Below are 12,001 nucleotides of genomic sequence, written 5' to 3'. Positions count from 1 at the left end.
TTTTGTTAAATTTTAGTAAAATAATTATTTTCTCAAAATTCCGGAATTATTAATTGAATTTTAGATTTGTTATTGAAATTTTGGAATAATTTTTTTTTTATGTTTGGAATCACGATACATGTCCAATTTTTTTTTTTTTTTTGTTAGAAAAAGTGTCACCCACTCTATAAAAAATAGATCATTTTTAAAATATATATATCTTTTGTTTATTTTCTTTAATATTTAAATGTGGTCATTTTTAGTTAATATCCCTATATTTTAATAAAACCATATGTATATACATTTTTCTTATATATAAAATGCTCCAACAATTTTGGACAGTTTTTGATATTGAGATATTGTGTTTGCAAAAGTTCCCAAAATTTATTGGATAAAGGAAAAAATATATATATTTATCGACAATCAAGGGGTAGATTAGTACTTTGACATGACAATGGCCAAGTAGAAAAAGCCCCTCTGGCCTCCCCATTTTTTCTCCCCTATCCTTGATGTTCTTATAAACACCCCATCAAGCTCTACTCCCCACACAAGATTCTCTCTCTTTCTCTCTCTCTAAAAACACACACAAATTTGCATGGTTTTCAAAACCCAAATCAAATTGTGATTCATGGGTGTCATCTCTCTCTGCTACCACATGACTGTAATTCTAATCACTTGCTTTTTTAGGCATAAGCCCCATCTCCCAATCATCATCTAATTTTAACCCTTTTAAAAAAAGTCAAACACAGGAACTTCAAAAATCACTCTCATAAAGCAATGGAAATGGAAGGTGGAATGATGTTTGAAGCTTTGCTCAAAAATCAAAGCCTTTCTTTTCACTCCCCTTGGGTTCCCAACTCCTTTCATGGTAATTTCTTAAAATATTTTTCAATACCCATCAACAAATCTTCATTGTTGAATTGTTTTCTTCATTTTACAAGTTATTTCTCTGCATTTTCTTTTAGAAAAGATAAGTTCTTTGAGTTAATGTCGGTATAATGTAATAGTAGGTTCGTAATTTACATCCAAGAATGTATTAAAAGACGAAAATTTGAAGTTTCAGATAAACTTAATGTCGAAATCATATTTGAATTTAATCTTAATCATCATAATTCTTTTCTAGTCCTTACAAGCTAATAATCCAATATACGAAAGGAAAAAAAAAGTTTTTGTTTTTATAAGAACGAATGCTTTCTAGTTTGTGTAAGAGTAGTAAAGTAGTTAATTAACCTTATATTTTTCAACCATTTACAGAAGAAAAATCAAATAAAAAGAAGCAACCGGAAAACGAGGAAAACTCCGACGATGACTACGAGAAATGTTTCCGGCAACCGGAGAAGAAAAGAAGGCTAACGGTGGATCAAGTTCAGTTTCTTGAAAGAAGTTTTGAGGAAGAGAATAAGCTCGAACCAGAAAGAAAAATTCAGCTTGCAAAAGAGCTTAATTTGCAGCCACGACAGGTCGCAATCTGGTTTCAAAATCGTCGAGCAAGATGCAAAACAAAGCAACTCGAAAAAGACTACGAGATCTTGAATTCAAGCTATGATAAACTCAAATCAGAGTTTGATTGTCTTCAAAAACACAATGACACATTGAAACATGAGGTACTTGAGTACTTCCCCTATTTTCCTTTGTTGTTTAGGTGTAACTTTTGAAAGAAAAGAGCTAAATGAAACATATTGTAATGTGGGTAAATTCAGAAACTAACTTTTTATGCCAAAAATAGGTTGAAATGCTCAAGGAGAAGTTACAACAAAGGGAGAAAGGAGAAAAAGATTCAATCCCAAATGAAATTTCCACAAAAGAATCGGATTCAAATGCTCAAGAACCTAATCCAAGTCCTTTTTCAGTTAAATCTTGGAGTCAAGAACCAAAATTGGTGATATGCAAACAAGAGTATGCGAATTCGGTTTCAACAAAAAGCGATATTATCGACTCCTATAGTGATGGGAACCATTCTTCATTTCTAGAGCCTTGTGATTCTTCAAATGTCTTTGAAAATCAATCCGATTTTTCCCAAGATGAAGAAGATAATTTGACTATTCTTCGGTGTCCAAAGATCGAATATGAGTCGTATATTGACCCAAACGAGGGTTCTTTAGGATACCCTATTGAAGATCAACCCTTTTGGCTTTGGCCTTGATCTTGAACTTGTCTATTGGTGAACGGTTTTTGATCAAGATTCCAATTTAGGGTACCCTATTGTAGATTAACCCTTTTGGTTTTTGGTAAAAAGTGTCTTTTGATGAAAAGGGTTTATGATCAAGATTCCCAATTTGAGGGTTCTTTGGGGTACCCAATTCAAAAGCAACCTTTTGGTTACGGCCTTTAAAGTTATCTCTACTTGGGATCAAGATTCCATGAAATTTCTAGGCTTTAATCAATCTTCATGTAGGATAGTTTGCTTGTATTTAAAGATAGATGTCAATAAAAAAAACATGTCCCTCTTTCTTCCACTATACTTTATTTTAAAATGTGTTTCATTTTCACATGCATCACAGTTTGTATATATATATATCATAAAATTGTAATCGTGCTCATCATACCATTACTTAAAAGAGACATTGAACAAGGTAACATGTCTAAACACAATACCGTCTTCTTTAGTTCTTACATTTCTTGTCGGATTAATTCTTGGATCATTTAAAGTAATAGTTGGTTTAAACGGTTGAACATATACTATTTCCGTGTGATGCTTTTTGTTTGGCTTGCCCTGGTTTTTGTTTGTATTGTTTTAGCTAAGTTTCTTGTGTCGTGTATGAAAGCAGAAGGACGAAAACTGGTCATTTTTATCTCAACTAAAAACAACGTTGAATTCTGGCAACTGTAACTATCCCATATCGACCAACTCAAGCTCATTGTGTGAGAGATAAATCAGGTATTCAACGGTTAATGAGATTGGAGAACCGGCTAGTTAGCAAAGAGCTTCCACCTATAAAAAAAACTACAATTTTTTTTTTAAAAAAAACATCGTGGGGTTGAACTCATGGGTCCCCATTCCCAATTGGGGTAACAATTTTCCAGAGCATGTATGGGGGCGAGATCATAGTGGTTTAAGCCCCATTTAGTTTTTGGGGCTAGGGTGCTCCATCGTGAATTCCCCTATCGGCCCCCAAAATAATAAATTTAAATAGTATTATTTACTTATAAAATATATATTTCAACTTTGAATTTTCCGTACTTATTTCATATTTATCTTGTATTTAAAGTATTAATGTAGTGTTTAATGTTAAACATAGGGTTAGAGGGGGATTTATAGGAAAATTGGGTAAGTAAGGTAAACGGGGGAGTAACCATGAACGGTAGGGGGGTGGGGGCGCCATGTTGGGGAGATTGGGGATTTTGGGGATGAGGCAAGGTATTTTCGGGACGATGCCTGGAGAGGCTTCTATGTCCTGTTTGGTATCATTGACATCCCTAGTAAAAACCTTTGTATTGTCATTGTAAGACTATAAACCGGGTCTGTGTTTATCTAAAACCCTAAACATGACATCCCGAGAACAAATGAATTGTGTCATAAAAACAAACAATTCAGTTAGGTAACATTGGCTGGTCCTAGTTACATGAATCTTAAATTGATGGCTTGTCGATTGTGGTGGCCTTGGATATTAAACTAAATAGAATCGAATGTTTCATATGTAATCGAGTTAAAGTAGTTGATCTTGCATTATAATCATATTATTTACTAAAATGACCAAAATTTAGAGATAGGAAAATTGGTTACTACAACTCGGATTAAACATAAATATAAAAGGTTTATTATAGGAAAATAGAAATGTATTAATTTAATGGCACATGACAGCATAGTTTTGAAATGTAGCACAAAATGTGAAGAAAATGAGGGCTCCTTCCGTATGAAAAGGTCAAGTTCTCCGAATGCTTCACTTCAATATATATATTTTTTCTAACTAGAAAATGACATTTTGCCTAATGTGGCCTATTAATGGTGTTGACATCTTTGTCTCTAGTGAATATTTAAATTTAATCTTCAAATATTTATTCAAAAAAATCATGGGTGATGATGTAACTTTCTATTTGATTTTTTTTTAAAGAATTTTATATTTGTTTTGAAAGAAATAAATAACAACTTTTCGGATCACGTAAAATATTTTTCTTGCATTTGCTAGTTGTAGCTAAGAGTTTATTGTCTTCGGAAGTTCTTGAAAATGACTTGAGGACATTAGTGGTGAGTGTGGACTATGGCGCTTTCTAGAATGGTTTTGGTTAAAGTAGAATAGATTTGCTTTTAGTAGGTTCAATTTATGTGTTTGGTATGGTTTGTGTGGTTCGGTTTTTATGTGTTTCGATTCACTTTGTAAACTACAATAGTTATATTGGGGTTTTTATATTGAGCAGTTTTAAAACCATAAAACCAATAAACTATAGCTTTTTTGGGCTTATAATAAATCGAAAATAAATGTAAAGCACTTTTGTGATGAGTTGGTGATTAAAAAGCTAGAAAATATGGAAATATGGCCAATACATATTAGAGAGGACTTAAAATAATATTTTCGTAACCAAAGTCGTGACTATTGATACTAAATCTTCAAAGGTAATTGAAACAAAAAAACATAAAAAAAATAAAATAATACATTTTACAAATATAAAATTAGTAATATATTATTTAAATATTTATTAGATCGTATGATCTGATTTTTACGAATATGATAAATGTCATTTTATATATTTTTTAAGATAATTTTATTAGCATTTAGCGCATATTTTACACATTTTCATGTCATTAGTTTAAATAATGTTCAACGTATGTTATTCGTTAGAATTCTCGTACTGCTAACGTTTTTATGTCATTCTCAGATAATTCGATGGAGCAGTACTTTGGGAGCAGTTTTGGATGTGTTTGATGGAACATTGGAGTTAAATGGAGCTTGGAACTTATGAAGGATTATGAGGAATGTTTGGAAGTTGTTTTGGTCAAGAGAAATTCGATCGAATTGATCTTACAAAGATAGATTGTTACCTTCTAAAGCCTAAAGTATATTGTTGGCAGCTTAGACCCCCTGTCAGTATTTTGACCATATCTCATTACTTGTAACTCTGATTGACAAGATTCAAAATGTTCCGGAAACTTGACAAAATTCGGACGACTTTCGTGTTTGTGAAAAAAAAAATCAGAAAACGTAAAAAATCGATCGAATTTTGCCTTGAAATTCAATTGAATAAACACTTCGCAGTTCAGAAAGTCCTGAAAATCAAAAAATGAAAAATTCGATCAAAACCTGAAAAATTCGATCGTGTGCCCCAAAAATTCGATCGAATATTTGGGTTTCTTGCTCCCGAAGGCTCTTGCTCGTATATATAGGACGCCTCTCTGATCATATTGAAGTTTGGACGATTCCTGAAGCTCCAGGCGACGAAAAAGACGATTTATGAGGCGATTTCTCTCTGATTTCAGTGATTTCTGAATATCTGAAGACTGCGGATCGTGTCTCTCAGTTAGTTTAGTAAGATATAGTAGTTTAATGTTTCTTTTTACAAGTTTTTACCAGATTATAGTCATGTCTGGCTAAAACCTTAGTTTTCAGTTCAGCAATAGACTAGTACTTTTCATGTGATCAGTTATTAGGTTTGGTTTTCATTGTGTGCTTCTATCTAGTTGTTTCAGTTTTGAGCTTAATGAATGTTTGATTGTTAATTCTTGTTAGTATGATTACCTAGCTTGGGTTTAATCATTTCAGTTAATCAGTTAATAGAATCTATAATTGTTCTTGTCAACTGGTAATAAGTAACAAGTATCAGATTGGTTCCGTGTTGGGATTTAACTCTGATATAAACTGAAATTTCATACATTTATGCTTCCGAGCTTGTGAGAAGTTGATAGGTTTTATACAAACAATCCTATGTGTGTATGCAACCCTAATTGGATCTATGTTTTCACTATTAGACATACAACTTTATGAACACAAAAAGAAACCTGGAATTCTCCTCTAATTTTCGAAATCTACATAGGAGAATAGAATACATACCTTTTGTTGTTATATAGCAATAACAACTAGTTCCTTGAATTTCCTTAGCTCTTGAAAGCAAGTACCACAAGTGTAGTACCTCTAATGGCTCACAAACACACTAGGTGAAAGGATGAATATGGGAGAGAGGAGAGAAGGGTATCTTGCTCTAAAATTCGTCCCTTTTAGGGTTTTTCCAAGGAGTTGTCGAATTCTAGTGCCTTAGGGTGCTATTTATACTTGAGGCTAGCTAGAGTTTCAAGGTGGAAACCCTAATCCCTTAGCTTAAGGCCTAAGCAAGTCCATGGACTCCTTTCCTTAAGCCCTTGGACGAAAACTCCTAGATCCTTCTAGGATTTTCGTTCAAGCCTTAATAAAGGTGATCCAATAGCCCAAAGTCTCAACTATCAAATAATTACAAAACAGCCCATGTACTTTTAATTAATTCCTTTAATCCCAAAATTAATTCCTAATTAATTTCTGATTAAATACTAATTAATAATATGATTCCAAATTAATATATTATTCATATAATATAATAAATAAATCATATTTATGCCCTAATCAACCTCTCTCCTCAACTGTCATCCTGTCTAGTCACCAGTGTGAAGGCAACCCAAAAGGACCATGCTCACAATCGGGTCAAGTACATACCAAAATAGTTATGGACTTAGACACTAATCCAACAGTCTCCCACTTGGATAAGTCTAATAACTATTCCGCGTATGAATTCAGAACCTGATCAGCAATCGTAGCTTCCAAAAGCCGCTGTCAACTCTAATCTTATCAGATACGCGTGTCCTTTACATAAGGGATCATATATTCCTCCATTCTACGAGATATCGTATAGACATGAGACATGGATTGAAATCATTCTCTCAGTCTATGTGTCGTTTCCCGATTTCCGATTTATGACGACTGACTAATTGAACAAATCAAATCAGTCCTGGCCCGGCCGAGCACTTTCCTTTGTCATCACTAAATCATCGAGGGGCCCACATATATCGCTTTTATCCCACTTTGGGTAAAAGGAATGGATAAACTTTGACTCAAATGCTTGCTTGCACCTACTAATCGAATCACACACAACAATAAGTTTTATGACACCAAGTTACTGGTGTGTTTACTTATCATCAATGTGCAACGGACCAGCAAATAACAACTCACACGTCTCGGTTTCAAGAATATACAATGTTATCGTCTCACTAATCACCCGTGATAAATCCATGAAGTGATTCAAGTGAGCGTGGGTTTAATCCAATACTTTAATCTTACCAAAGCACTCATGAACTCTGCAGCAAACTTGTGCTATGTCTAAACACTTTAGACAATCTGCAGACAGATTCATGACAGTCTTCCTTCATACCTACTTCCAACGTATGACCGACTGTGGAGGTTCGAATAACCCAGTTATTCTGGAAGTCAAAGCATGCAAAGTGAAACGCAATAATAATATTAATCCTATATGGCCCCAAAACTTTTGAGCGTAAATAAAAACACTTTTATTTAAACACCATATTGATTACTCATTATTCATTGCTTACAGTTTCAGAAAATCAACTTATTACTCGAATTATAACCACAACCGTCCCATGCTCCAAGCATGCACACTTTGGTTTCCTATGGTCCATACTTTGTGAAATAGATCAATTGAAAAACTTTTACAATGAAACTCATTTCACAATCCCCAATCCTTATTATTAGTATAAGAATACCAAATTCTTGCCACTTTTAGAATATGTCAGATTCTAACATTTTATGCAATGATTCTTTCGTAATGTCATAGCACAAAAGTCACCAAGACTCGGCTAATGAAATTACAAGGTATTCTATCGGAAATTGTTACAAGACAATTCCATAGACGTGAAGTCTAACATTCAAAGTACATTCCTTTGAACATCCTTCTCGCATAAAATTTTCTAATCTAGACATGAATTCTTAATTTCCAACTCCCATTAATGGAAACATTTCCATATTTGCCATATGACAACTCATTCTTAATAGAATCTTATCTATTCATAATAATGTCAATATAGTCCATCCAGTACTATACTTCCAACTACTCACAAGCGACAAATCCTCAGTGAACCTCAGATCGTCCTTTGATAGTTGTTTAATTATTTTAGTCAAAACCGATTCTAGTCCTTTTTCCCTCTTAATGCCCTATGCATTTGGAAAATTTTAGAATGGTCAAATATTACAGCATATGCAATCGATCCTATACCCAAAGCGTATTGGACACGATGCATAATGTCTCACATAAAGACATGATACTGTATCAGTCTTTTGCCATAATATTTTGTTAGCCATGTTCTCACAATTCGAACTATGAAGAGGGATGCCGTAATCATAATCGAATTTTGAGAACGTGTTATGTATCCTTGACTAAGTTTTATTAACATTTCTTGATCTAAGCTTTTAGATTTTGAAACGAAGTATAATATTCTCTCCCTTAATTATAGCAAAACAACTTTTCAACCCCTACAACTTTGCAAAGTTAATCTTGTTTTCTATAATTAATATTGCTAACTCGCAATACTTGAAATAATAATCATGCTCCCACTAACACAATGATTATTTCCATACAAGCATAACACTTATGCTCCCACTAGCTTTGACATGTATTCAGAAAACACTTGAACTTCTAGAAAACAATGCTTATTGAATTCCTTAAGTTCATATTTCTAATATCTAATGCTTTGATAAGCCTTTATCTAAGCTTTTTAAGCTCATACACCTTTCCTTAGATAGCTCGCATGTGTGTCTAAACAATTCAAAATTTATGTTACTAAGTCCTAGATGTTCAGACTAATTGCCAAATCTCACAATTCGAACTATGAAGAGGGATACCGTAATCATAATCGAATTTAAGAATACAATTATCACAATTGTTATCTTCTTTAAAATCTCTCTTAGTGAAAGCATTTCCTCAAAATCATTTTCATGAAGGAGGGAGACCTTATGACACTTAGATTTTAAAGTGTATGTGTTCCTATCCATTTGAATTTGTCATAACAATAATCGTAAGACAATGTTCGTGACAAATCTAACTCATATGGACTGAACTTGTTCAATCTCGATTTCCTGCCTCATGGTAGCACGAATGCCCACCATTGCTTCCAGGTCGTTGAGTAGTTCACCCTTTCCTATCAATGTACTTTCCATTGATTAGGGTGCCTTGCCTTTATGCAATCAATTCATAGAACTCATATTGCATAGTTGACTTCATCTGGAATAGCGCAGAAACAAAATTATATCAACACGATAGGTCGCCAACCTCAAGTCGTGTGCTAGTGATTAACTATCAGTTTATTCTTGATTTGTTCTTGAAACTTTTCAAGGCAATTGAGACTCCCACTGACCTCTTGACATATATGATTCTCTTATCAGGAACCTTTCCTAGACAAAACAAATATTCAAGAGTTAGTGTAGTTCTTATCAAGACAAAACACTTCACATAATTGGTCCTAGTTGGTCTTTGTCTTATCCAAGACAGCACAACTTACCAATTTCAAATGTGCAAGAATAAGAAAACCTTTTCCAAACTCCACATTTGATGAGTGTTATAAACCTACTTAAGACTTGTCACTCAATTCACAATCTTGGAATATAACTCTAAGACTTGATATTGGAACGAAGTATGATTGACTTCTTGATTTTAACCATTTCTACAATTCTCGATTCCTCTTCTTAGACATACAAATGCACTAAGACTCACTTGGAGGATCAATTGAGATATGGTTCTTAATCATTAAGACTTATCATAAAACACAATAAAAGGTACTCTCCCTTCTTCGTAGAATAGAGAAACTTTTATCTTTCTGCCTACTTGATTCTTCTTATTCGTTCTGCTATTGATTGAAACTCTTTCAATCAACTCAGACTTATACTTAATCTTATAAGTATAACCATATTTACTAAACTTTAGTAAATCATGACGAATATCTTTATCACTCTTGTGGTGGACTTGATCAATGCACAACCTAGTGTACTCGATCTCCTAGTCCTTCTCTTGACACTTTGTCAAAGAATTAGTCTAATTTCCAAATATGAAGTTTCTCATTCATCACGCAACCAAGTTGCATGACTCCAAGTTTCTGACCAACTGAAACTTGGGCGATGAGAATCTTCCCTTATTTGGCAAATTCTCGACATTTCCACAAATAACATAATTAAGAATCAAATCCATTATTGCTAACGATAGAAACAATCAAACATCAATTTTTCATACACACCATTGCAAGGATAAATAAATAAGACAAAATCAAAATTTATTTTATTGTGGAAAAATTTGTCCTTACAATGCAATTCAACTGAAAAACTATGCTATTACATATTTCTAATCAATCTATCCTAACTCTAGAGTAGCAGCTCAAAAATCTGATCCTCGAGTCCATGCGATCGAAATCCATTTCTTCATGATCAGATTCAGCACACTTCTTCCTTAAGCTTCCTCTCTTTTCTTCGATCCTGCAAAAACATCAAAATGTAATCTTGTCACATCATGTATTAAGAATCAAAGAATAGGAACTTATAGAGTTAGTTAATAGATTTTACCTGAAGTAGAGCCATACGTCTTGACTCTCCCATCTCTCAGATCTCTCAGGTAAATAGGGCAGCTTCGTCTCCAATGCCCCTTCTCTTGGCAATAGAAGCAAATGGACTCTTTTGGAATGGCACAAGGAACTATCTCAGAATTTGCCTTTTCTGGATTTCCAATGTCACCACTTTCAATGTTCGTTGAAGTTTGGGAGTTTGATTCACCAGACAAATTTGCTTGATCAGCACGCCAAATCATTGCTGATTCAGCAGCTATAAGCAAATAGGTCAAATCAATGAGGGTCACGTCATGGTTCATCATATAGTACTCTCTAACGAAATCACTATATGATTCAGGAAGCGACTGAAAAACCCAGTCAACAGCCAACTCACCTGAAATCTGGACACCCAACATCCTTAACCTATCCATGTGTGACTTCATCTCTAAGACGTGTGCACACACAGGTTTCCCATCTTCGTGTTTACTTGCCAAAAGGGCTTGAGTGAGCTTGAACTTTTCAAGCCTTCGAACTTGTGGGTCAGGGAGAATAATTGGAGGAGGTGGAGGAAGTGAAGCATGACTCTCATTTCCTTGATCGTATCGTGGAACGTCATCTTCATTTGGAAAGCTTGTTCCAAGGGACTTGGGAAGACCATTGTAAGATTTAGACATCTACAAAACGGGAGAAAATTCAAGTTAGTTGATAAGAATCCTTGATGTAACACCCAAATGAAACATCAAGGCTAGGATCCAACACAACATTCTACAACCTAGAAGAGGGATGCCGTAATCTAGTTGCAGAATATTTGAAGGTAGGTAAATGACGATTTACCAATTCCCACCATGAAAAACGAAAAAGAAATTTAAGTTTTAAATGAATTAAAACTCCTAGATCTTTTGAGATTCATTGAACATTTCAATGGCATGTTTAATCTCGATTATGCCCTTCTATTTGTGATTGGGATGCCGAGGATCACAAACAAGGTGTGAATAACCATACGAATCACGTGGTGCACCCAATTGCTACTATCACCTAATCAATGTGCCGGTTAGCCACACACGCTCCATTGATCTATGATAAACATCGAGCCACCCATCGCCACCAATGTCAATCCCAAATTAGTGTGTCGGTTAACCACACACGCTCCACTAACGTTTGACAAGGGTACGAAGTGTAATTCCATGGATTAGCATACAAATTTACATTTTGCCCTAAAGTAACTAGAATTTGGGAATTTGTAAAAGCATGTAGTTACTTTGTACTTCATTATACTTATAATGGAAGGTTTCGTCCCATCCTACCCGTTCGGCTAACGACCCTCCACTAGTCAAGAGTGCGGTGGGTAAGAGTGGATACCCATTCAATCGCCATTTTATAGGCAATTTCCTTAAACACCCCTTATAGACCAGCTTCATGAATGAGGCCTACTAACGGTAAGACTGACTGTTTACTTATACATATATAATATTAGACTTTTAATGTCATATATATAGTATAGGGTGTATTTTACACTTTTAA

General features: G+C 34.2%; 1 protein-coding gene across 1 annotated transcript; it reads left to right on the top strand.

The window, feature by feature from the left end:
- The first annotated feature begins 489 nt into the window (after window positions 1-489).
- ATHB54 (Homeobox-leucine zipper protein family) lies at window positions 490-2,316 on the top strand. The gene is made up of 3 exons (XM_079085292.1): window positions 490-847; window positions 1,234-1,583; window positions 1,706-2,316. The coding sequence occupies exons 1-3, from the start codon at window positions 757-759 to the stop codon at window positions 2,120-2,122; spliced, it is 858 nt and encodes a 285-aa protein (XP_078941418.1). The 5' UTR covers window positions 490-756; the 3' UTR covers window positions 2,123-2,316.
- The last annotated feature ends 9,685 nt before the right edge of the window (window positions 2,317-12,001 follow it).

This window comes from Lactuca virosa, chromosome 3, assembly GCF_052849685.1.
Source record: "Lactuca virosa cultivar CGN04683 chromosome 3, Lactuca_virosa_CGN04683_v6, whole genome shotgun sequence".
In the NCBI taxonomy this organism is placed as follows: Eukaryota; Viridiplantae; Streptophyta; class Magnoliopsida; order Asterales; family Asteraceae; genus Lactuca; species Lactuca virosa.
The sequence above is the reverse complement of the archived record's forward strand: the minus strand, read 5'-3'. Positions and strand labels throughout refer to the sequence as shown.